Consider the following 25,271-nt stretch of genomic DNA (forward strand, 5'->3'; position numbering starts at 1 on the left):
AAATACCGATTTTGTGGTACTTATGCGAGATATGCTAGAATCGTTCCACATGAGATTTTTGCAATACACTGCATTTTTCCACCTAGACAACTTATGTGCTTAAAGTGTGAACATGAGGGAACTGATGAGTGCTGTGACTCTTACAACAAATTTCACCTGCAGTCATGCTCTAACACGTCGCCAGTTCAAAGCCTTTTTTCAAGACCTAAAAAGCATTTATGGTGATGTGCCATATCACAGTGAAATACACTGGCTGAGTCAAGATAAATTCCTTGAGACATTTTTTGAACTTCATAGTGAAATTTATACATTTTGGTCATGAGTGATAAGCCTGTTGCAGAACTGAAAAACCAATGGTGGATAGCAGATTTGGCCTTTCTCTGTGACATTACATACCACATGAATGTTTGAAATTCAGCATTACAGGGTAAAAACATGTTAATTTCAGAGATGTATGACTGAATCCAGGGCTTTAAGATGAAACACTCTTTGTGGAATAGACAACTAGAAAATGGGAATGCTGCTCATTTTCCAAGTTGTCATCTTTAATGATGAGAGCAGAGTGGTATTTTCAACATCAAAGTAAACTTTTTGATCTTCTCCACAAATCTGAGATTTGTTTTCAGGATACTGAAAAGTTAAATGAAAAATTTAATGTCTTTCCACTTTCCTTTTCAGCTGACAATGTGGAAGCTGAGCTGCAATTAGAACTTGCAGGCTCACAATGTGATGGGCAGTTGTATGGTGATGGTGGTGGTGCAGCTGCAATTAGAACTTGCAGACTTACAATGTGACGGGCAGTTGCATGGTGGTGGTGGTAAAAAAAAATTGGTCTTGCTTATTTCTATAAGAATTTTCCTAAAGATAAATTCCCATAACGTTGTAAGTATTTTTGGATCCACATATTTTGGGGAGTAACTTTTTTCCACTATGACGAGAACTAAATCTACCCACAGAAGCTCACTACCATACTTCAATTTCAAAGTTTGTCTTCAAAATAGCAGTGCCAGAAAGTGGTACTAGATATTGATAATTTACTCAAAAGCAAAATAAGTAATATTCATTGATATACTATGTTTTTATTTTTTACTTAAAATAGTCATGAAACACAAATTTATGTCCATTTAAATTTTGTTCTAAAATGCTGTTCATCAGAGGGCTGCATCAATCCTGAGAAATATCCAGTTTTGTACTTAAATGCCCCATGTTCTTTGCTTCAGCAATATATTAACAGAGATATAAGTTTCATTTCATTGTTATTTCTCATTAAAACAAGTCTTAGCAAACAAATTTTTCACGAAACACATTAACAGGCGACCGTTAAGTTTAACATCTCATATAACATTACAATTGACTATAGTACCTTGTGAAGCCATCTTGTTCCAGTTCCTCTAAGGCCCCCCCCCCCCCCCACCCCTTTTCCCACGGCTCCTTTCCCTGCCATATGTTGCCGCAAGCCAGAGAACTGCTGTGATGTAAGTGCAAGCCAGCTCACATGAGCAGACTGGTGAACAGACATGACCAAGATTAACACACAAACTTGTAGTAATAAGCAGTAAAATAAGATTCATATGCACCAAAATAGAGGAACAACACAAAAAAACCAGTTGTTTTAAGTTCTAATTTTTATTTGTAAACTTAAGCTGTGATGACTTCACAGTAGTAACTGAAATACACATGACAAAACAGATCCAGATTTTAGTGAAACAATATATACAGTTATCAACATGGTGGTATACACTTTAATGCACATGACATTTCACAGTCTTGAGCTTTTGCAAGCACCGTCATGAGTAATATCCACCTGGAATAGTTTCAACACTTATAAATCCAGCAACAAAAAATGAACATAATTTGTTAAAGTGTTCATGAACAGTATCAAAATTGTTATGAAAATATTTATTTGTTTTAAGTTAGCATAAAATATAGACTCCATTTGAAAGTCATCATGTCAACATTTTTGTCACTTAAAGATTTATAAGAATATTTTCATAAAATTAAAATAAATATGTAGGAAGGAACATAAAATTAATTTTTAGGAATTCACTGAATAATACTACAAATGACATACATTGGAAACATGGCACACTGACATGTTACGCAGTAAATGTGAATGGCTATCACATGAAACTTCTCATCGGTTGTGGGGGAGGGGTGGGGAGAATTAATTACACTAATTCTATCATTTACATATGAAATTTAAGTAATACAAAAATATGCTCATTAATGTCATACGAGACTGAAGTAACAGATGATGCCACTCTACTTTTCTGGTTGAATCCACAACAGAAACGAAATTCCAGCATCATAGCTGTGCAAGTGTAATGATACATTAAATGTCAGCTTCATGTACTACTGTCACTAAGTAACATTTATCCACAGTGTTGACCAAGTAACATCTATTTGCAGAATTTCACTTTCACATCTATCTTTTATTATAACTATACATTAAACCCAAAAACAGCACATCACTTTTGTACATGAAAGCCAGCAACCATTTCTTCTAACAGCTGTTGTCAGTATACTCTAAAGAAGAAGATGGTAACTTAGCAACATACTGTTATCCATCTGTTCAGAAAAAGGCAGCCAAAAATCAACTTTCATGGCACAAAGAAAAAAAAGAGGGGATGGGTGGATGCTTTCCACGACCGTGCGTGCTGAATGACTTACATCTTTAGCTTTGTTATAGCCTGTTTTACTTTTGTTTCTTATTTGATTTTAAGTTTTATTTTCTGACTGGATGCTTTTGTGTATCTCTATTAAATTCAGTGCAGTGCTTTCCATCATATGTACTAATGTAGTTCGTAATGAAATCACCAAATGTATTCAGTGTGTGTCAGAGAGAGAGAGAGAGAGAGAGAGAGAGAGAGTGTGTTCGATTCTCTGTCTGGCAGGAAGTTTCACATCAGCAGATACTTTGCTACAGAGTGAAAATTTCATTCTTGTTTCTTCTTCTGCAGATACTAATAGTATTTATTTTCATTTCTTATTGGACTCAAGTGTACTGTAAAATGAAAAGCTCTTTCACTAGAAATGTTTCACTTCTATCAAGAAAGTGTTGTTAATGGTTACTGTATAAGTACTTTGTATTCTGATGATTGATACTGATTTGGAAACAGTTTCTCTTTAGAGTGGAATTTGACAAAATGCTGTACATAATTTGTAAAATATGTCAATGTTTGCATTGTCACTAAGGATACTTTTTTGATAGTACAGAAATGCCTCTGGTGAAAGAGCTATTCAATATGCAACACACAGTATTCAGAATTTATTTGCTTTATAATCATAGCCTTTACATTGTCTGAGCACTTCAGCAGTCTGCATCAATTTACTGAGTGAATTTTTGCTTGTAAGAATGGCTCCTGAATATCTGGAGCTGTATGGGAGTTCTCAGACAGTAATATAATGGATGAGCTCGGATTATGTGTATAAAAACATGCTCCAGTATTGCTCCATGTTTGACCATAGTAACTGAAGTTTAGACATTTCTGAGTATCACATCATTTCACCCCCATCGACGCGCAAGTCGCCGAAGTGGCGTCAAATCGAAAGACTTGCACCCGGCGAACGGTCTACCGGACGGGAGGCCCTAGTCACACGACATTATTATTATTATTATCATGTTTTTCTAAATTAAAATTCAGGAAAATAGACACATTCATGTGATTAAAGTGTGACTATGGTTTCACAATAAAATAAACACATTTCAAGTGTGTCTGCCATCATTTCATTTTGGTATACAGGGTGTATCATAATTCATGGCATAAACACACACAGTTGAAAGTACATGATACTAAAAGCAAAAAAGTCTCAGTAAACATAGGGTAAAAAATGCATACCTTAAGAGCTACAAGCAATTTTTCATCTTAGATACTGTGAAACAAATCTCTTCAACTGCAAGTTCTTTGCTTTCCATATTTTGGGAAGTGGTAGTATTGACCAAAATAAGAAAAAAAACAAATGCCCAGCAAACATGTGCTCTAAAATGCATACCTAAAAAGTTACGAGCACTTGATCATTAGAGGAGCTGTGTTTCAAAGTAGCAAAGATGAACACATGCTCATAGCTCTTAAGGAATGCATTTTAGAGCACATGTTTACTGGACTTTTTTCTTATTTTGGTCCATAATACCAGTTCCCAAAATATGGAAAGCAAAGAACTTGCAGTAGAAGAGATTTGTTTCACAGTATCGAAGATGAAAAATTGCTTGTAGCTCTTAAGGTGTGATTTTCGACCCTACGGTTACTGGGACTTTTTTGCTTCTAGTATTGTGTACTTTCAACTGTATGCGTTTATGCCTTTCATTATGATGCACCCTGCACATTCTGGTAAGCTCTAAGAACACACAGGACATCCATTCTGAGTAAAACTGGACAGAAGATAGTAAGGTTTCGTCTCTATTTTGTAATAGAAAAAAATTCTAAATGTTAAACAACCTGAAAGTAGTTGAGGTTGTGAGCAAGTGCTATGTAGTTTCAGGTTTCTTGTGGGAGTAATTTATTCTGGCTCATGGGGTATCTTGGTGAGTATGAAATACTTATGCTCACAATACGTTCTGTGATGGCCATGTTGGAAAGAATGGAGAAACATAATTAGAAGTTTAAAATTGAGTCAACCCATAAGGCAGGATAAAGTGGCTGGATTAAAAAAGCAGTGCCCAGAAAAAGCAGAAGATTTTTGCCCATTCCCTTAAAACAAAGTACTTATACATGCTACAAAAATTGTTTATTGCCTGGCACTGAACCATCAATGATTTTATTGAAGTTTCCAAGCACTTTTGAAACTGCAGAATGATGCTGTCCATATGAACTCCCACTATTATGGTTAAATTGGTTTCACTCAAAAATGAAGTCAACTGTATTCTGCACAACTGGCTTCTCTTTCAAATTTAATGTTCATTTAATACAGAAGTTCCGGTCCCGGAAATTGACATACAGCCGTGAGAGCAGTATGGTGACCACATGCCCCTCCATATCTGCATCCAGTAACGCCTATGGGCTGAGGATGACACAGTGGCCGGTCGGTACCATTGGGCCTTCACGGCCTGGTCGGGAGGAGTTTAGTTATGATATTCAAGCACCAATTTTTAAAAAATATTTTCTTGATGTGTTACAAAATAACCATTATAAAAATAGAGGAATGTTGTGTTACATGACCATGACTCCATTTGTGCAGCTTTTCAGATTATTTTAGTTTCAAGCTGTTGTTAATCTTATCAATATGTATTAACTTAACAACCACAACACAGCAGCACATGCTGTAGTGTTAATTTCTCTTGCCAAAGTTTAACTGGAAAGGAAGGAATAGGTTGTAGAGTCCATTCCTGATCACCAGACTGAATATTAATGTCATGGATTAAATTCTAACCTATAGTCAACTTATGTAAATAGCACTGCTTATGGTGACCGGTAAATCTTTGGGTAACATTAAACCAAGTAATTCCACTGGTTCATTGTGAAAGGAGATAGACTAAAGGGCAAATGCAGTGGTAAAGTCAAACATTTTAAGGGAACACTAAATATGATCTGCACTACATGGAAAAGGAACCAAAGTTCCAGGTTGAAAGTTACAGTATGTATCCATGTGATATGATTTTGCAATAGAAAGTAAGGTCTACATGCTATTCAGTGAAATCTAAATAAATTTCACAAGACCAAAGGATAAATTATTCAACTAACAATGACAAAGATTTAATTGTAACAACATTTATCTTTGTTCATTAAAGAAACTAGCCATGAAAATTTCAGATGTTTACTCTGGAATTGTAAGAATTTTTTTATTTCATGGCCACATTAGTGAAGTACACACAAACCATGGAGCTTAAATAGCTTTAATGACTACCATGTAAGGCTTATACTTAAAAAAAATATAAAGATTTCGTTTTACATATAGATACAACTACAAATGAATTTTTTTATTTATAAAAAGGCTCTTCATTAGAGAGAGGGTACCACTCTGAAAATAGCATGAATATGTTTTTAGTTTTTGGTCAAAAAGAAAAAGTTGACTACCTGCAAGTTTCATGTTTATCGCAACTGCCAAGTTGGAACGTGAGTGGACTTAATTAAGAGGAGCTCATCACCCCTTTTTCTCTTGGTGTACTGCTTATTCCATACAGATCCAGCATAATGTAAGACACTAACTCATCTCAGTTAGCATACTTACTAGGATAAAAAGGTAGGCTCCTTGTGTACTAAAACATATTCCAAAGCACCATTTGAATGTGGCAGGAACTACATAATATACTAGAAGACTTTGGCCCATTGGTGATAGACATTTGGATGTAAAGGTGGCTTGAAGAAAGAACATAAATGGATATAGGGGTATAGAGTTCTAATTCTTAAGAGACCGGATGGGGGGGGAGTGAACACAAAGATGTTCTGGACACTGGATCTGCATCCTGCCCCCCATTTAGCTTAATGAACTATTTATTAACCATAGATATGTAGCTGATGACATATCAGTATTCTGCTATGAGGATTGTGTAAAGAAAATTTATTTCTCCTAGCTCAGGACCATTTACTTTCCACATTTACATGAATCTCAGCATATAAACACTATAAACAGAAATGTCTAAATGTACTGATTATAATATTTTTAGTACACAAGGAAGGCAGCTGTAGTTTAAAATCCTGTCAACTACAAGTTTATGTGATATGGACAACAATCTCTAACTGGCCTTGGATTTGGAAAGATTTTGGTTGTACCTTTTCACAATAACTAGTTTAAGTGTTTCAGAGATATCATGAAAAATTATAAATCCAAATGCTTAGGGTTCCCCAATGTGAACATTACCTCAACCACAGCTCTATTTCTACTATGCTACAAATTTCTGGTATGGATTTATTTGCACAGCTGACATAGTGCATATGAAAGACAGAATGAGCATATTTGTGGCACTAGATGACTAATGACTGACTGAATCTCTTTTCAGACATCACACTAATTATTAAAAAGCGAGGGAGGGGGGCGTTCAATCATATTCACAATTTGCTGTTCATCATATGTTTTTCATACAGGACACTTTCCTAATGTAATTTTAATGGAATACGACTGAGGTATTACTCAAGAATTCTACTTTCAGTTTGACCATTGCAGCATATATGTAATTTTTAAAACCTCAAATAATGTAAAGGAAGTTACTTTCTCCTTACAGATGACTTTCAAACTTGATTAACACATGTACATTTGACTTTTACAAAATTTTTGTGATAACATCTTACACATCACTGTTTCCAATAGTATGTCATTAAAATAACACACTTACTACAACACTAAAAATTTGAAGAATAAGTATTATAAAATATTTATGTACTATTTTCTATGCATGTTGCACATCAAGATTCTAAAATATTTATGTACATTTAATTAATTAAAGCGATGATCAGTTACAGAGATTTTAAATATATATTTCTTCATTTTCACAATGATACTTTGCAATTCACAAGTACAGTGGTAATAAAAAGTTCCGTTTCCACATCACTTCAATATTTCTGACATACAAGCAAAAATCATTCAGACTTCCAAGATTCATGTGGACACCTTGCACTGCATCTGACCACATTATCTACCTGATCCTGCAGGCGAACTATACAAAAGTAAAGCATTATCCAGTTTCCTTTTCTACTGCTATTGCAGAAAATTAATCTATTGTCCATTTCAAATGTGGTAAAAAAACTGCAATAGCAGTTCTTTGTATATGGTACTAGTTACATTCACTTGCAAACTGTGTAACTGTCACATTTACAGAAAATAAGTGAGAAACACTTGCAAAACCCCTGCAATTGTTCAAAATCAGACTGATCGGAATTCGTAAGGGAAATTAATCACACACATAACATCTCGATCCTTAAACCATTCTCTGTGATTTTCCTCAATTTCTCTCAGCTGAGCTATTAAAATATTTTCAAAAGTCAATGCTTTCGAAGATGTCTTGACAGGTACGGTACTTCGTTCCAACCCTAAATTTACTAACTCTTTACACTCATCCTGCAGCAATTGTTGTAATTCCCTGGAGACACCCTTCTTCTGCTGTGGGTTGAAAACCTGTCTCTTTCTGAAAATTCTTATCTTGGAACTGGAGCTGAAATGCTTGTATCCAAGATGTTCTTCATTTTCTGATGGTTGTGTTTGTGAAGAACCCTGAAGCATAATGTGATACACATCAGTAAACTGTGTCTTGAGGCTCATTTGTCGATTTAAATGTTTCATAATTTTATTCCTTTGAATTTTTTGTTTTTCTATACAAACTAAACTTTTGGGGTTCCCAGCAACTGTTTTCCGCGTTACCCTATGAGATCTAGCAGAAGTGCAGGTAAATGACACTGATTCTTTGCTCTGACACTGACTACGCAATTTCATTTGGCATTTAGTGTAATAACTTCCATGTTTTGCCCTTCCAATGACATCAACAACTTCATGCATTTTTGGCACATCACCTGAACAAGTGGCACTGCCACTAACAAATGGCGAAACTTTCTCAGCTTCATGGGGAGGCCTACCGTTACCAACTTCATGAGAATTATCTAAATAATCCACACTACTATGAGCAGCTTCATTAATTACTGATGTAAGACTGTACTGGTGAAATGCTTCTACTTTGCCACAATGCTCAATGTGTGTTTGTTGAAGTGAATTGGCAGAATTAAGTTTTAATTCTACACTCTTTCTGTGGACACTTTGAAGTTCATAATGCATACTTAATGAATTCTGAATTTTGTGATTTAAATTAATACTGGTGCTGTTTTCATTAAATACCTGTTCACCTCTCTCACCATGTGTTTGATTATAGAAAGTAGGACACCTTCCCCTTGAAGTTACAGGAACTTCAGTGCACTCTCTAGAATTCATTTCTTGTAAACTACCAACTACATCAAAATGAAAACTATTTCTGACACCACTGCTAACTTTACAGGTGGAGAAATATTTATAAGCTTTAAAAGACTTTGTTTTAAATGGTTTTACAATATCATTTTTTACCCTATTTATCCTATTTGAACATCTAGCACGAAGTTCACGTTTACGAAGAACTTTATAATCACAATTTACTATCTTAAAGAACTGTTTATCACGGATGCTTACACATTCATCTTTCATCAGTTTTTGTACTTCTCTTGATAGCTTTTCCACATTCTTGTTAATTTTAATGGCAGCTGTTTTATGCCTTCTTGGAAACTTGTTCTCAATGGTTTTTAAAGAAGTCTCCACACTTTTTCTTGCACACACTGATGTTGAACTTGGTGTTGATTTGAAAAGAAGTCTCTGTTGACACTGAGCATCTGAGGTTTCCACACAGTTACGATAAGTCTTATTTTCTTGAACAATATATCCAGAATTTGTCCTTGATGTGTTTGCATATGTTACTGAACTATAAACTGGATCACGTAAAGATAATAGGTAAGTGTCATTACTAGACATTAATTTACTTCTGAAACCTCCTTCAACACTGAATGCTTGATCTGGAGCTGCAGTTACTGCATCTCTTTCAGTGACAGTGCTAGTACAGGGCAGGTCTTCAAATTCAGTATTTAGTGAAACGTTTCTAATCCTCAGAGGTGTATGCTGCTCACCTGCACATGAGGGACCCTGCTTTATCTGAAAATAAAGTTTTTTTTGTTACTGGAATTTAAACAAATACAGAGGCATAAAAAAGTGACAAACTAGATATATGTCACATTATTTAGGTGCATCAAAAACACACACTCAACCTAATTATGGAATGCATAAGAAACAAAGTATATCACTTACATTAGATTGCACATCTAATTCTTCACTTGTACATGACACTGATGTGTCCTTCCTGCTACAAATTCCATGAGTTTCATTCAGACTTCTAGTTGTCAACAAAATATTTTTTTCTTGCACTTGTTTCTGAATTGTTAGCTGTTCTCCAGACGGTTTACTGATGTGATTTGAATACAAAACTCCACTTCTTTGATGTTTAGGCAACACTTTTTCAGACAAAGATGAATAGACATCACCAGGAATAGCAGGATAATTACAGCCAATTGATTCAGATTCCATGAAAGACTTCTGAGTAACTGCTGTACAGATGACTGGTGGATCAGCAGAAAGAGGCAGCAGAGGACGTAAGATTGATGAATGCACTTGGGATTGTGGTGTGCAGGTATCAGAAATAGCCAGCGCAGCTGACTGTGGGATTTTCTTCCTAGCAGATGATCGGCATTTCAGTTTTGAAAGATATACCTGGTGGTCAAGTTTTGATGGCAGCACCTTGGGAATCAGTTTTTGTGGAAGGATATATGAAATTAGTGGAGACTGGGTGTATTCACAATCAAGCTGCGAAGAGTGAACATTAGTATCATATCTTGAAGCACGAAGATGAAGTGGATTAAATTTCATTGTATGTTCCTCTGGAATATACAATGGAGATAAATCACATTGTGTCAGTTCATTACTCGACACTATTTCCTGAGACAGAGAGAAGTCAGTAGCATCAACTACACTAACATCAGTTTCAGAGCTGAGCATTGTGCCTACTGACTGTGGGAAGAAAGGTTCTGGAGAGCTGCATACAGATCCCTCACTTGGACTAGTTGAAATTCGCAGATGACCCTCTGAATTTTGTGGAAATTGTGTCTCTGGCACAGAAACTGAATTGCTTAACACTGAAAATCCTTCAGACTGTTCAGTCTCACATGAGTATGCTCCACTAGCTTGTATAATATTTTCTGTACACTCTGAATGTATTTCCACCTCTGCACTTTTTGGTTGACAAAGTAATTGCTTCCCAGCATTATTATGAGCATTTTTCCCGTCTGGATCATAATGAGAATTTAAAGACATCAAATAACTTTCAGTGATGGCTTTTTCTCCAAGTGAAGTTAGATAGTTGTCATCAATGAGACTTTCACTGGAAGTGTCTATTTGCATTTCCATATCATGGTTCAAATTTTCCAAATCATTTTTCTTGGACCAAACATGAATATCCTCATGTCCGAGCTTATGTAAAACCACAGACAGTGGCTTGCAAAGCTGCAACAATTTCAGGCTCTCAGCAGTCAAACCTGTACAAATACAAAAATATATCAGATAGTTATTATGGAACTAGATGAAAGACAAAACAAAGTCTACTTGCATGCCTTTAATTACAATTTTATATAAACAAATTACTTCCAGAAAAAAACATACTGCTTTCCTGGGGCATTTAACTGCATGTGATCAACAGCACAGTTAGGAGCCCAGATATTACATACAGGGTGTAATGGGTATAAGTGCAGATACTTCTATTGGTGACGGAGGATGGCACATTGAGCAATATTACATCAGCATTTACACAATTTGCAGACTAATAATCTCGAAGTAAATGTGGCAAGAGGACGCCATTAATGCTTATTTCCCCTGGGGCAGTAGGCAAAGTGTTGAAGTGAAGAGACAAAATGGTTTGTCTGCACTGACAGGTGTAGTCCACCCAATGGTGCAGTTATGACCATGCAGAAAACATCAGATTGTAAAGCTTGTGACATGTTCGTGGACAGACTATTTGACACAGAGAAAAAACAACTACCCATTACACTCTGTATAAAACTGAACAACAAATAAAGAACAGTTAGCACAGAACAGTTAGACAGACAGACTAATATCTTGTTTAAGTAAGGTTTAACTAATTAAAACCTACAGCATTGAACTGGAATGTGTAGATGTGAGAAGGTAGCTTCTTTCATATTAATTAAAGCTGTAAAAGTAGAATAAAGAAGACATGGAAAGACAGTGAAGAAACAAAAAATCATCCCAAGAACTATATCAAGAAAACACAACCAGACTCCAACAAAAATCAAAATAAAAACAATGACAAAGATTTGCAGAACAGCAGTTGAGATTTTACTGAAGGCAGAGAAGTGAAAAGGGGAGAACCAAGGCTGAAGGTAAAGTCCCTCAGAAGTTCAAGATAGTTTTGTCAATGAACGTGTGCATGCACCAGTATTTCTAACTATTGCCATGAGGCATGTCTTTCTCACTTATTTATCAGACTCAATGCCATAATGGCAGCCCTGACATAGTGAGGAGAGTTACTGTCGTCGTCATCGTCACCACCACATTATTATCTATAAGTCAATGACAGAAGCTTTAGCCAGATAGTTAATGTGAGATAAAACACAGTCAGCTAACACTGTAGGTGGTCACTGAAGGATACACTGAGATGAGTCATCATGATCAGTACAACTAAAATCATGTGAGAAAAAGCAGACTGTATAGACCTAGAGTGTTAATTAGCTTAAACAGTTAGATAAATAAAATAAATACATGAAAGTTTAAAAACGTACAACAGTACAGAGGGAGAAAGCAGCCTGAAGCCAATATGCAGTAAGCACAGTATGATGGCATCTTTGTGAAAAGCCTGAAGAAAAGTATGCTACATCTTGGTGGTCCATTTGATTGCTTTCAGTTTGTTGAGGCTTGTGATTCCAAATTGCACGTTTTAAAATTTCTCTCCCAAGGTTGCTTCTCTAGCTAATTTGTCAGCAAGTTCATTTTCTGAAAGACCTGTATGGTTTGGTGTCCATATGAATGTTAATGTCATTCTGGAGCTCAACTAATAGGTCTTCGACATTAGCGACCAAAATGTTTTTGGAGTAGCTAGAAATCAGGAAGTCTTTTGTGGCAAGAGTTTCAATGTACTACAGCGCCAATGATATGGTGAGCGACTTATACACTGCCTGAACTCTGAAGAGAATTCTTCTCATGCCCCCTTGCATGTGCAATAGCAAAACTGATCCTGTCTTTGACTTTTGATCCAGCTATACAGTTGCATGTCGAATTTGGGTAGTCGTGGAGAACTGAATGGAATAGGTATCCCAGAATGGTGGGACCAGCATTTTTCTTAGGGCCACAAAATGAGGTCTACATACGACGGGGTGGGGGGTGTGGGGTGGAGGGTGGGGAACAGGGTGCCAAAAGGGCACAGAGTTGAATAGCAAGAATGGGTAAACATCTGACAGATTATGACGGCATAGTTGCCCAAGAATTGTTGGTGCCTGAACCTGCTGGTGGGTCACCAAATACCACCAGGGGGCTGTCTACATTGCTTGTACAGAAGGCTCCAGCTAACAGCTGCACATCACTGTGGCAGACTGGATCTAATAAGAGAAGTACTGATGGTGCTTCCAAACTGCAGGCAACACATTTGTAGTGCAACTGGGATAAAATCACAAAAGAACTGTGTGGTACGTGCCCCAGGTGGTGCTGCTGAGAAATCTCATTCATCCTGTAATTTGCCTTGAGCTGTAGAATATGCGATAACCATATTAACTTACTGTCAAATACCTTAAAATTTGACAGTTTCCATTAAATGCAAATAACAGGTTATCGAGGTAAAGTTCTGGGCATGGATGCACAGTCCTGAATTAACGAAAGTCCATGATGCGAGTTTTTGTGGGACAATATTTATACCTATGAAATAGGGCCCAATTACGTACTACTTCTATGACCCCCAGAAGTTGATGCTCAACAGTTCACAATGATGGAGAGCTGTCGCGCAGGCTAAGGTTGTCCACATACAGTGACAACGAGACTGTGGGTCTCACTGCTGTCACAATATCATTGACTGCAATGGCAAACAGGGTTACACCAGGAATTGATCCTCCTAGGTACACAAGTTTCTTGCGTATATAAGCTGCTGGTTGTTGAACCTATTCACATCCTGAATCGTCAGATGTATAGGAAATTCTGGATGAAAACAGGTAAACAGTCCACGAAGCACCACTCACGCAGTGTAGACAGGATTTGATGACTCCCAACTCATACTGTATGCCTTCCGTATAGATCACACAAAACAGTGATCAGGTGTTGGTAATGTACGCAAGTATTGCGCACTTCAGATTTGAGTTTGTCTGCAGTGGACTGAAATGTCCAAAAGTCACTTTGAAATTGCGGTATACATCCTCTCATTTTCAGGCACCAACACAGTAGTCAATTGCCATTCTTTCGAATAATATATACAGCTGTTCATTAGAGAGATTGGTCAATAAATAGTAAAAATTTGAGGGTATTTTCCCAGTTTAATAGTAGGAATAATAATACCCCTCCCACTATTGGAAGGGAAACTCCCCTTCCCGTAAAGTATGATTGAAAAACCCTAGGATGTGTTTTATGCTGCCGTTGCTAAGGTATTTAAGCATTTGATTATGGATTTTATCAGGACCAGGCGCTGTCTCCCAAAGGAAGGAAGGAACAGGGGAAGATAAGGGCTTAATGACCCATCAAGAATGAGGTCATTAGAGACGGAGTGCAAGTTTGGATTGTTTCAACAATAGGGAAGAAAACTTTCCATGCCTTATCGAAGGAACCATCCCAGCATTTGATTGGAGTACTTTATACAAATCACGTAATACTTAAATGAAGATGGTAGGGCATGGATTTGAACAGTCTTCCTCTCAAATGTGAGTCTGGGGGTGCTAAGCATTGTGTCACCTTACTCAGTGCTATGCATTGCTATTCTGCTATTGCACAGTGGAACTCCCAGTCATTAAATGTAACATTGTACATGGCCACGAAAAATTCAACCATGAGTGTGGGATCAGTACGGATTTTGCCACTGAAGGAGAAACTATGAACTAGTGTAGACAGTGGGTAGGATCAAATGCTGCAGAATTTTCCACAGTGGGGTGTGGGCTTACATAAATGATACATACTGTTGCCAACACTCCTGCTTTCTCCTCTTGATTACATGCTATGCCTTTGCTCGAAGTGTGTTGAATGCTGTTAATTGTTCTATTGAGTGGTGGCACTTGTGTTGTTGAAGTGCTCTGCAACATTCTCTGACAAACCTCCACTGCACCGGTGTTCATCGGAAAGAGACTGAAGAATAGGATATTGCTGCTTCCATAGTACATAAAATCATGTCAATAGTACCTTATACCACTCCTTCAATATCCTTCTCTTGCCTGGTTTCAAACGGTGCTTTGGAGGTGAAGGCTTGCCAGTTGGCTTTCTGAAGTAATTACTGTGGCAGGAAAATAGTCGCTATACCAGAGGTTGCCTTGGATGGACCACTGGATTAAGTGAGAGATGCTTGGGCTGCAGTCTGTAATATCTATGGCTCGGTATGTTCCATGGACCGTACTAAAATTTGTTACAGCTCAAGTGTTAATAAGGAAGACTTCTACTGCTAAAATTAACTGCTCTATTACTTGGCCTCTGCTACAAGTTGTTTGGCTATCCTACAGATGATTATGGGCACTGAAATTCCCTCAGTAGGAAGAAGGGTGGTTGCAGCTGTTTCGCTAGCTCCACCAGCTCATGATATGGTGTAGGACTGATTAGGGGTACACAGATATTACATACTGTTACCTTAACTGACAACTAGACACTAACAGCCACGGCTTCAAACACAGTGGTTACTGGCACCTGCTCAATGCGTGACAGATGACCTCTAGGCGGTAATGTGATTTGTACAGTAGGATTAGTAATTTTTAATACAAGGGAATTGGGTTTTTGAGAACTGTCTCTCCTGAAGTGCTACACCAACTGCAGAGTAAGTAGCCTTTAATTGATGGAGTCCACCAAGGTGGTAACTGTTACAGTTGCAGTAAAGAAACATCAGATAGTCTCAGAAGGCAGTGAAGGGGAAACAAGAGTATGAATTACTTTGCTGCTCTAAGTTTTGCTCCACATGAATGTGCGGTTTTTCATTGGTGTCCATCGGCTTGACTGCAGAGGGAGAGGGAGAGGGAGAGGGAGAGGGAGAGGGAGAGGGAGAGGGAGAGGGAGAGGGAGAGGGAGAGGGAGAGGGAGAGGGAGAGGGAGAGGGAGAGGGAGAGGGAGAGGGAGAGGGAGAGGGAGAGGGAGAGGGAGAGGGAGAGGGAGAGGGAGAGGGAGAGGGAGAGGGAGAGGGAGAGGGAGAGGGAGAGGGAGAGGGAGAGGGAGAGGGAGAGGGAGAGGGAAGCAGCAGAATTATGTATCAGATTTAGCTTTTGATTTGTTCTTCTTGTCTCTGTGAGATTTTGGTTTCTGCGAGGACTGTCCTGTCTTGTTTCCTGTGACAGAGAAGGACTGTTCTTTCCTATGACTTGCAGCCTGTGGTCCTCTTGGGCAGTGAGTGGTGGTAGCCTGCTGGTCTGTTTGGTCCTGAAAGGGGAGCACTCTGCCAGGTGTCCTGTTCCTTAACGATGCTGGAGGAGGATGAATGGGGTGGTTACCACTTATGCTGTGGGTTCGGGAGGTCAAGGGAGCTGGTGTTTCCTCCCCGTCTGGAAAACAGGTACTGACACACAGCTAGAGCAAGAAGTTCCTGTCTGAGACCTTGACATTGCAGTAAGTGCAAATTTTGACACAATATTCATGAAGCCTGATGTCATATCAATTGGGTAGAGTTGTTCAAACTTTTTCTTAGCACCTCAATAAAACAGGTTATCGAGAGTTTTATATTACTGGATTCTCTTCTCCTTTTTGAAATCTGAACATGTCTGTGAATGAGGAGGATGCTGTTTTAAGCAGTTTACACATGTTACGGGTTGTTCACAAGGGCTGCCCATATGAGTTGTCCTGCTGCACGCCCCTTACATAGCCTCCTAAGTACAGCAGGACGACATGTGTCCACACTTATGGAACTGAAAGCATCTCATAGGAGGAGGGAAATACGGCTTAATATCAAACCTATATACCATGACCATAACTTTTTCAGGTAAAGTAGTTTCACTCAAGGCTAGGATGAAAGCTCCAGTGTCCACCTACTATCCTTAGGTCCTCTCCAGATGTGACAAACAAAATGGACTCTGTGCTGCTCTAGATTAGCACACAGTTCGTCACCTGTTTGTAGCGCTAGGTCCTGTTGGAAGATGATACCTCAAATCCTGTAGAATTTGTTATGAAGGAAGATGGTAACTGGTGTATCCTCGAGCATTCAATGTTTTGATCAACAGCGATCCATTTCTCATCTTTTCTATTGCAGAAACTTCTCTGAATGGATCCCAGTATTTTTGAAGAAAACTGTGTTATTTGTTGCAAAAGCTTCTCTGTCAATTCCGAAGCACACTAGGAATTGGGTAAAACACCCACCTCAATTTCTCCTTGACAGACACCAATCCCATGGTATGGCTAAAGACAGAAACAAAATGGCGTTGTAAGCCTCTGCAGTAAAACCTTATTTTTTATCCACTGAGACAGCTGGGTTGGCAAGGCCACTGGGATGGGTGAGTCTGATCTGTTTTACTGTGGATCATCTGCCATGATGTCACTCTTGCCAATCAGAGGCTCTTCCCACATGCTCCCTCACTGGCACAGCAAAGGCTACGTGGCATAGCAATCATTGCCTGGAGTCCCGGTGCCATAGATTGTACAGGCACCTACTCCTTGGTATACATTGGGGGATTACAGCTCAGACGTCAGCAGTATGATTCCTCGGAGCTGCAGCCATGGGGTGCACCCCCCCCCCCCCCCCCCCCAAAATCACACACACACACACACACACACACACACACACACACACACACACACACACACACAATGGTTACCGTGATGAATTTTGGGTGCAAACATAAATCCACTCTAATAGCAGGTACAGAAGGTAACAGTGCATGGTGGGTAGATTATGCACCACATAAGGTGCTATTCCCCAAAGAGCCTGCATTTCTCTGAAATTCAGAATAATGGATGTCAAACACTAAAATGCGACCATAAATAATTAAGTAAAAAAAATTGAGGGAAAGATTTTGAAATGAGCTAAAACTGCTGGGTGTTTTAAGTCTTCAATGTAAAAACTTAATTAGGTATAAGACTCCTTTTAGTTGCCTCTTATGACAGACAAAGAAAAACCGTGAGTCTATTCTAGCCCCTTTCTAGCACCTGATACTGCAAGGGGAGAGTTTTGGGATTTCACAACAAATGGTTCTGGGTACACTTGTTACTGGTCAGTATCCATTGCATATTCCGCCTTTATTCAAACTGATACTTAAGTGCTACATCTGTTTGTGTGATGCAGCATGATGCAAGTTCAGTTTGTGAACATCAGATTTTTCCGAGTGGTCGCATGCAGCTGTACCCTCCTCCCACTGTTTACACCCATGTTTTATAACAATGTTTTAGAATATTGGATAAAAATTAAGGTAGAAATTTTTTAACTTGAAAGTAATTAAAACTATTTCTCGTGACACATACTCCATTGCAATTAAGAATATATAATAATAACAACAGTATGTGTTATATACATAATTAAAAGGTCATCATTTTAAAAATTGAAATATTTGAGTATAATTACACATGCCAAACTCGTGTGGATCAGAAATTTTTTAAGCTCCAGCAAATGAAACTGAGATTAAAATAGGCTCCCAGTAGTCTTGCAGCCCTTAAATGGATTACCAGCTGTATGTCAGAAGCTAAAAAGTGAAAATGGTAAAGGGAACATTTATGAAAATTTTAATGGCCTCAATTGACTTGTTTTCATAGTTTGTCCTGTGTTCATCCTTTTTGAAGGCAATGAACTTGCTGGCATATAAACTCTTTTTAGGACCACTGAACATAAAAGCGAATAAAGATGATTTATTTGTTCCCACCATGACAGAGAATCACCAGCCCTTCAGAGCAACATTTCTGAACTGTAGTTGGTGATGTTAATGATAGCCATAGCCTTTGAATCTTAATTTTTGTGCTATTTGCCAATTCTTTGTCAAAGATTTCCCACAAATTAAAATTTGTTGTTGTGGTAAAAGGTGATGGATGTGCCCTTGAAGGAGAAGTTAGTAAAACACGTTCATTAGCTTTCTCTTGTGCTCTAACTGTACAACTTTATTCACAAGCCCATAACCAGCTGCAAGTATTTTGTATTGTTTGCTTTGAACTCACTCTCTCCCAGTCTCTCTAAATGATGAGCCATGGGTCAAGTAACATCGCTTGGATGCAACTATTACTACGAATAACACTTCCCAGTTTTTAAATGTAGGAATGAATTTTAAAAGCATTTTCGGTAATGACACAGTTTGCTAGCTGTTCACATCTTTAGTAATTTTATAATAGATCTGAAGAACTACAGTCAGTTCCCACCACCGGGAGACAGTGGCTGCGTGTGCATGTGTTTTCTGTTTCGTACAACAGACTGACTGAAAGCTCAAATATTTTCACTTGTTTTTCACTGTGCATGTCTGCAACTCAACAGCTCCTCAATGTGGTGAGTATAAATCTATCTTTTCTTTATTGTTGTTACTACATCCCGAAATTTTCAGCTGTTAGAATTTCTTATTTGCCATAACCTATTTACATAAAATACGTATTCTATAAGTAGATTTTAATACATGATAAATCTGTACCATTATTCTATGTCCTGGACACAACACTGTACGAAAACATACGTTACCTACTGGTAAAATTTGCACACGTCGACAATGTGAAACAAAATCTATTGAAACTTCTTGTTCCTATCAGATGTGCATTATTGTGCTGTAACCAGATGCAAAATGATAAGCAGACTCTGTTTATTATGTACAAGCAACCCACCCTGGCTTTGTACAGGTAGCACTGAAGTGCCTATAGGCGGATGACTTGTCTGGCACAGTGATAATTTTGTTTACAGGCGAGTGCATGGGCATCAAAGTTGCCATGCCACTGTGACCACTGCAGGTGGTGCAGTAGTTCACAGCTCCCATCACTGTCACAATCACTGCAAATGCCAATGAAATGTGCGACAGATAACATTTGAGCCTCGTGAGAACCTTCCGCCTCCAGTGCCAGTCTGGCCTAAGTATCAAAATCCCTACTGTAGTTCCTGAGATGAGGTTGTAAATACAGGCAGAAAAATGTGCTGGTGGACTTATACACTCCTGGAAATGGAAAAAAGAACACATTGACACCGGTGTGTCAGACCCACCATACTTGCTCCGGACACTGCGAGAGGGCTGTACAAGCAATGATCACACGCACGGCACAGCGGACACACCAAGAACCGCGGTGTTGGCTGTCGAATGGCGCTAGCTGTGCAGCATTTGTGCACCGCCGCCGTCAGTGTCAGCCAGTTTGCCGTGGCATATGGAGCTCCATCGCAGTCTTTAACACTGGTAGCATGCCGCGACAGCGTGGACGTGAACCGTATGTGCAGTTGACGGACTTTGAGCGAGGGCGTATAGTGGGCATGCGGGAGGCCGGGTGGACGTACCGCCGAATTGCTCTACACGTGGGGCGTGAGGTCTCCACAGTACATCGATTTTGTCGCCAGTGGTCGGCGGAAGGTGCACGTGCCCGTTGACCTGGGACAGGACCGCAGCGACGCACGGATGCACGCCAAGACCGTAGGATCCTAAGCAGTGCCGTAGGGGACTGCACCGCCACTTCCCAGCAAATTAGGGACACTGTTGCTCCTGGGGTATCGGCGAGGACCATTCGCAACCGTCTCCATGAAGCTGGGCTACGGTCCCACACACCGTTAGGCCGTCTTCCGCTCACGCCCCAACATCGTGCAGCCCGCCTCCAGTGGTGTCGCGACAGGCGTGAATGGAGGGACGAATGGAGACGTGTCGTCTTCAGCGATGAGAGTCGCTTCTGCCTTGGTGCCAATGATGGTCGTATGCGTGTTTGGCGCCGTGCAGGTGAGCGCCACAATCAGGACTGCATACGGCCGAGGCACACAGGGCCAACACCCGGCATCATGGTGTGGGGAGCGATCTCCTACACTGGCCGTACACCACTGGTGATCGTCGAGGGGACACTGAATAGTGCACGGTACATCCAAACCGTCATTGAACCCATCGTTCCACCATTCCTAGACCGGCAAGGGAACTTGCTGTTCCAACAGGACAATGCACGTCCGCATGTATCCCGTGCCACCCAACGTGCTCTAGAAGGTGTAAGTCAACTACCCTGGCCAGCAAGATCTCCGGATCTGTCCCCCATTGAGCATGTTTGGAACTGGATGAAGCGTCGTTTCACGCGGTCTGCACGTCCAGCACGAACGCTGGTCCAACTGAGGCGCCAGGTGGAAATGGCATGGCAAGCCGTTCCACAGGACTACATCCAGCATCTCTACAATCATCTCCATGGGCGAATAGCATCCTGCATTGCTGCGAAAGGTGGATATACACTGTACTAGTGCCGACATTGTGCATGCTCTGTTGCCTGTTTCTATGTGCCTGTGGTTCTGTCAGTGTGATCATGTGATGTATCTGACCCCAGGAATGTGTCAATAAAGTTTCCCCTAACTGGGACAATGAATTCACGGTGTTCTTATTTCAATTTCCAGGAGTGTATTTATAAGATGTATATAAGGAAAAATATGCACAAACTTACAGATTAAGCTCATAATAATAATAATAATAATAATAATAATAATAATAATAATAATACTGTGTGGCACAGTGGTCTGGTACAAGTCTTTTGGTTGGATGTCACTTCGGTAACTTGCATGTCCCTAACCAGTTATCCAACCATGGAAAGGGGATCTACAGTTTAACACTGCTTCTAAACCACATTTTGTTTCTGGCAAATCACCACATCATTGAGAGGTGAATGCAACATTAAAAGGCAATGTGAAAAATCAATGGTCTGCCCAGTATTCAATCCCGTGACCTTTTGGTTTCCAGGCATGTCCTTTACTGCTAAACCACCAACATCAATTTCGGTCAAACTTCACTGCTCTCTGGAGTTGTTGTGGCTGTACTGACTCCTACGTGGCAATGGCCCAATTTTCACTGTGGTAAGGACTGATTTGTCATCATTCAGGCAATTTCTATGGAATATTTATAAATCATGCTCCTGAACCTTCCTAGTGAATCAGTCAAAACCAGATCAATATACCTATAATAGTTCCTGAGATCAGCCTGAACACACAAAGTGCAGCACAGGACATCAGTTTACATGTATACAGAAGAAGGAAGGAAGGAAGGAAGATAGATAGATAGATAGATAGATAGATAATGTTCATATTTTGGCAGATAGCCACACTCAAACTAGTGAAAGATAACAAAATAAATTTGTTAACATAAACAGTGACTGGTTGCTACAATTCTATCATCAGTAACATATACTACATGTATGATCAATCAAACTTCATGTTGCAACCATCACCCCCCCCCCCCCCCCTCCTTTTTCCCCTTGTCCCCTTAATGGAGAATAATAATGGAAAACTTGCAAGATCAGTATGCAGTTAATGTAATGTTTTTAATTCACAAATATCCTTATTAATATTTACGGCTTCCATTTAGGAATATTTTCCTGTTGTTTATATGCTATCTCATCAACAATTAAGCAATCAACTATCTTATTCCAGAACACACTGATTTTCATGGCCTGCTTTGGAATCCAACAGATACAAATGTGCTGCTGAATCCTAAAAGTCAGCTAATGATTTATCTTTGGAAATCTACAAGATAGCCACAGAGAAGAAAAATTTGCCGGTGAAGTACATCACCATGAACACAAGTGACACATAAGAGAAGTAGAAGATCAGTATCCTTTAATTGATATGCATGCAGTTGTTGATTTCTGTTGACATTATGATAAAATTCCGTGTCTCTGACTTCAAATGGAAGTACCTGTACATGTTTCACACCACCAACACTGAAACAAATATATCAATATGTTAAGTCCTTGGTGGAAAATAAATAATTTACAGAGTACAGGTAATAACTCACTGAATAAATATATCAGTTTCAAAAGTTACTTTAAGATCTGTATGTATGAATATTGTAGCATTACAACAACAGAAACTGCAATGAAACCTTACTGATTGGAAAAGTTATATCACATAGCATTCAGAAATTCTCACGTTAATGCCACTATTAATTATTTATTTTGCAGCTGGAAGCAGTAAAATCCACAGAACTACTAACCTGTGTCTGGTACAGGAGGACGACACCTCAGATGTTTCCTAGGGAATTTGTAAATATGTGCCCATGTATTTGTAGATGTTTTATTTCGTTTCCAAGTGGTAGGCCATGGACCATCTGAATGCTTGGCTTCACGCGTTCGTGGAAGAAAGTCCGTGTAGTCGACACAATGTCTTTCCACTTTTCCTAGATGAACTTCTGAGGAAACAGTTGATGGTTTTGTTCTCCTGTGTAAAGCTAGTCCAAGAGGAGAAGACACAGGAATGGAGCAGCAACGAGTAAAATTCACGCCAGCAACCTTCCATCTCACATCTTTAGATGTTCTCTTATGTTGTACAGTAGAATCGACTTCTGTATTGTTCTTCAGGCCAAGGTAATCTAGAAATCTGTCCTGTAATATTGATGGATAGTGACAAAAATTAGAAAATATCAACCAAGAAATAACATGCACAACTGTTCTGGTAATTTAAACTTTCAAACAAATGAATTATGAAAAATTAAAGCATAAATAATGTGAAATAGAGTTGACTGCACAAAAAAAACTACAGTTTAACATAAATTAACTAACAAACAACTTTCTGGCAGGTTAAAACTGTGTGCCGGACCGAGTCACGAACTCGTGATCTTTGACTTTCCCAGGCAAGTGCTCAACCAATTGAGCTACCCAAGCATGACTTACAACCTGTCATCACAGCTTTACTTCTGCAAGGAACCTCATCTCTGGGGGGGAAAAAATTTCTTTGAAATCTGTTCTGCCATAATACACACATCAAAACAAAGTTTTGCATCACTCCAGTTCCCAAAACTCCTGAAGAGAGATGTTGACTGTGGATATTGCATCACAGACAGATCAGAGGGGATCTGACAGTTGATCAGTTCCAGTCATTCCACCAGCAAGGAGGTACACGGCTCGTGTTGCCTGTAGTTAAACCAAGCCTAGACAGTAAATAGCACGGTTTGATAGTGTCCATTGTTACTTTGTGCCAGGAATGGTTCTCAACAATGGAGTGTCCAAGCATCTCGGAGTGAACCAAAGCGATATTTTCCTGACATGGAGGAGATACAGAGGGACAGGAACTGCTGATGACATGCCTTGCTCAGGCCGCCCAAGGGCTACTACTGCAATGGATGACTGCTACCTACAGATTATGGCTCGGAGGAACCCTGACAGCAACGCCACCATGTTGAATAATGCTTTTTGTGCAGCCACAGGACGTCATGTTATGACTCAAACTGTGCGCTATAGGCTGCATGATGCGCAACTTCACTCCCAATGTCCATGGCGAGGTCCATCTTTGCAGCCACGACACCATGCAGCACGGTACAGATGGGCCCAACAACATGCCGAATGGACTGCTCAGGATTGGCATCATGTTCTCTTAACCAATGAATGTCGCATATGCTTTCAACCAGACAATTGCCGGAGACGTGTCTAGAGGCAACCCGGTCAGGCTGAACGCCTTACACACACTGTCCACTGAATGCAGCAAGGTGGAGGTTCCCTGCTGTTTTGGTGTGGCATTATGTGGGGTCGACGTACGCTGCTGGTGGTCATGGAAGGCACCGTAATGGCTGTACAATATGAGAATGCCATCCTCCGACTGATAGTGCAACCATATTGGGAAAGCACTCGCCTTCATGGATGACAGTTCGTGCCCCCATCGTGCACATCTTGTGAATGACTTCCTTCAGGATAATGACATCGTTCGACTAGAGTGGCCAGCATGTTCTCCAGACATGAACCCTATCGAATGCCTGGGATAGATTGAAAAGGTTTGTTTATGGATAACATGACCCACCAACCACTCTGAGGGGCGTACACCGAATTGTCATTGAGGAGTGGGACAATCTGGACCGACAGTGTCTTGATGAACGTGTGGATAGTATACCACGACAAATACAGGCATGCATCAATGCAAGAGGCTGTGCTACTGGGTATTAAGAGGTACCGGTGTGTACAGCACTCTGGAGAACCACTTCTGAAGGTCTCGCTCTGTGGATGTGCAATGTGTGGTTTTCATGAGCAATAAAAAGTGCAGAAATGATGTTTATGTTGATCTCTATTCCAATTTTCTGTATAGGTTCCGGAACTTTCGGAATCGAGGTGATGCACAACTCTTTTTGATATGTGTATTTAGATTATACATTACCTTTCAGTAATTGCACTTTCTTAAAGCAGATCACTACTGATGCCTCACAAACAGTCCCCGCAGCAAGATTCACCCAAAAGAAGTTGACAGTACCTATCTACAATAATATCAATAACGTTAATGGGGGAAAACGTATCTGTCTTTACAAGGCTGCCGGATGCCCAGTTTGGCCCTTTTTGTTTCGTTCAGACATTCTGGGAAAGATTGTGAACTATAAAAGACCCTGTCTGGAATCTTCGTAACTACCATTGCTTCAACCACTGGTAAGCAAAGACATGCTCTTGACAAAAGAGTTTCTCGCAAGCTCAGTCAAAAAGCAAACTAATAAGTATATTGTAAAAGTGCAGACATTCTT

The 25,271-nt window shown here is 39.6% G+C and overlaps 1 protein-coding gene across 1 annotated transcript in view; it reads right to left on the bottom strand.

Moving 5' to 3' along the window:
* Positions 1-1,607: 1,607 nt before the first annotated feature.
* LOC126183278 (uncharacterized) overlaps positions 1,608-25,271 on the bottom strand; it is a 292,135-nt gene continuing 268,471 nt past the window's right edge. Inside the window, exons 11-13 of the mRNA XM_049925101.1 lie at positions 22,770-23,157; positions 9,748-11,027; positions 1,608-9,594 (exon numbers count right to left, since the gene is read on the bottom strand). Of these exons, the coding sequence (XP_049781058.1) occupies positions 7,795-9,594; positions 9,748-11,027; positions 22,770-23,157 (3,468 nt within the window). The 3' untranslated portion in view covers positions 1,608-7,794. The remainder of the gene's footprint in view (positions 9,595-9,747; positions 11,028-22,769; positions 23,158-25,271) is intronic.

Source organism: Schistocerca cancellata, chromosome 4, assembly GCF_023864275.1.
Source record: "Schistocerca cancellata isolate TAMUIC-IGC-003103 chromosome 4, iqSchCanc2.1, whole genome shotgun sequence".
NCBI lineage: Eukaryota > Metazoa > Arthropoda > Insecta > Orthoptera > Acrididae > Schistocerca > Schistocerca cancellata.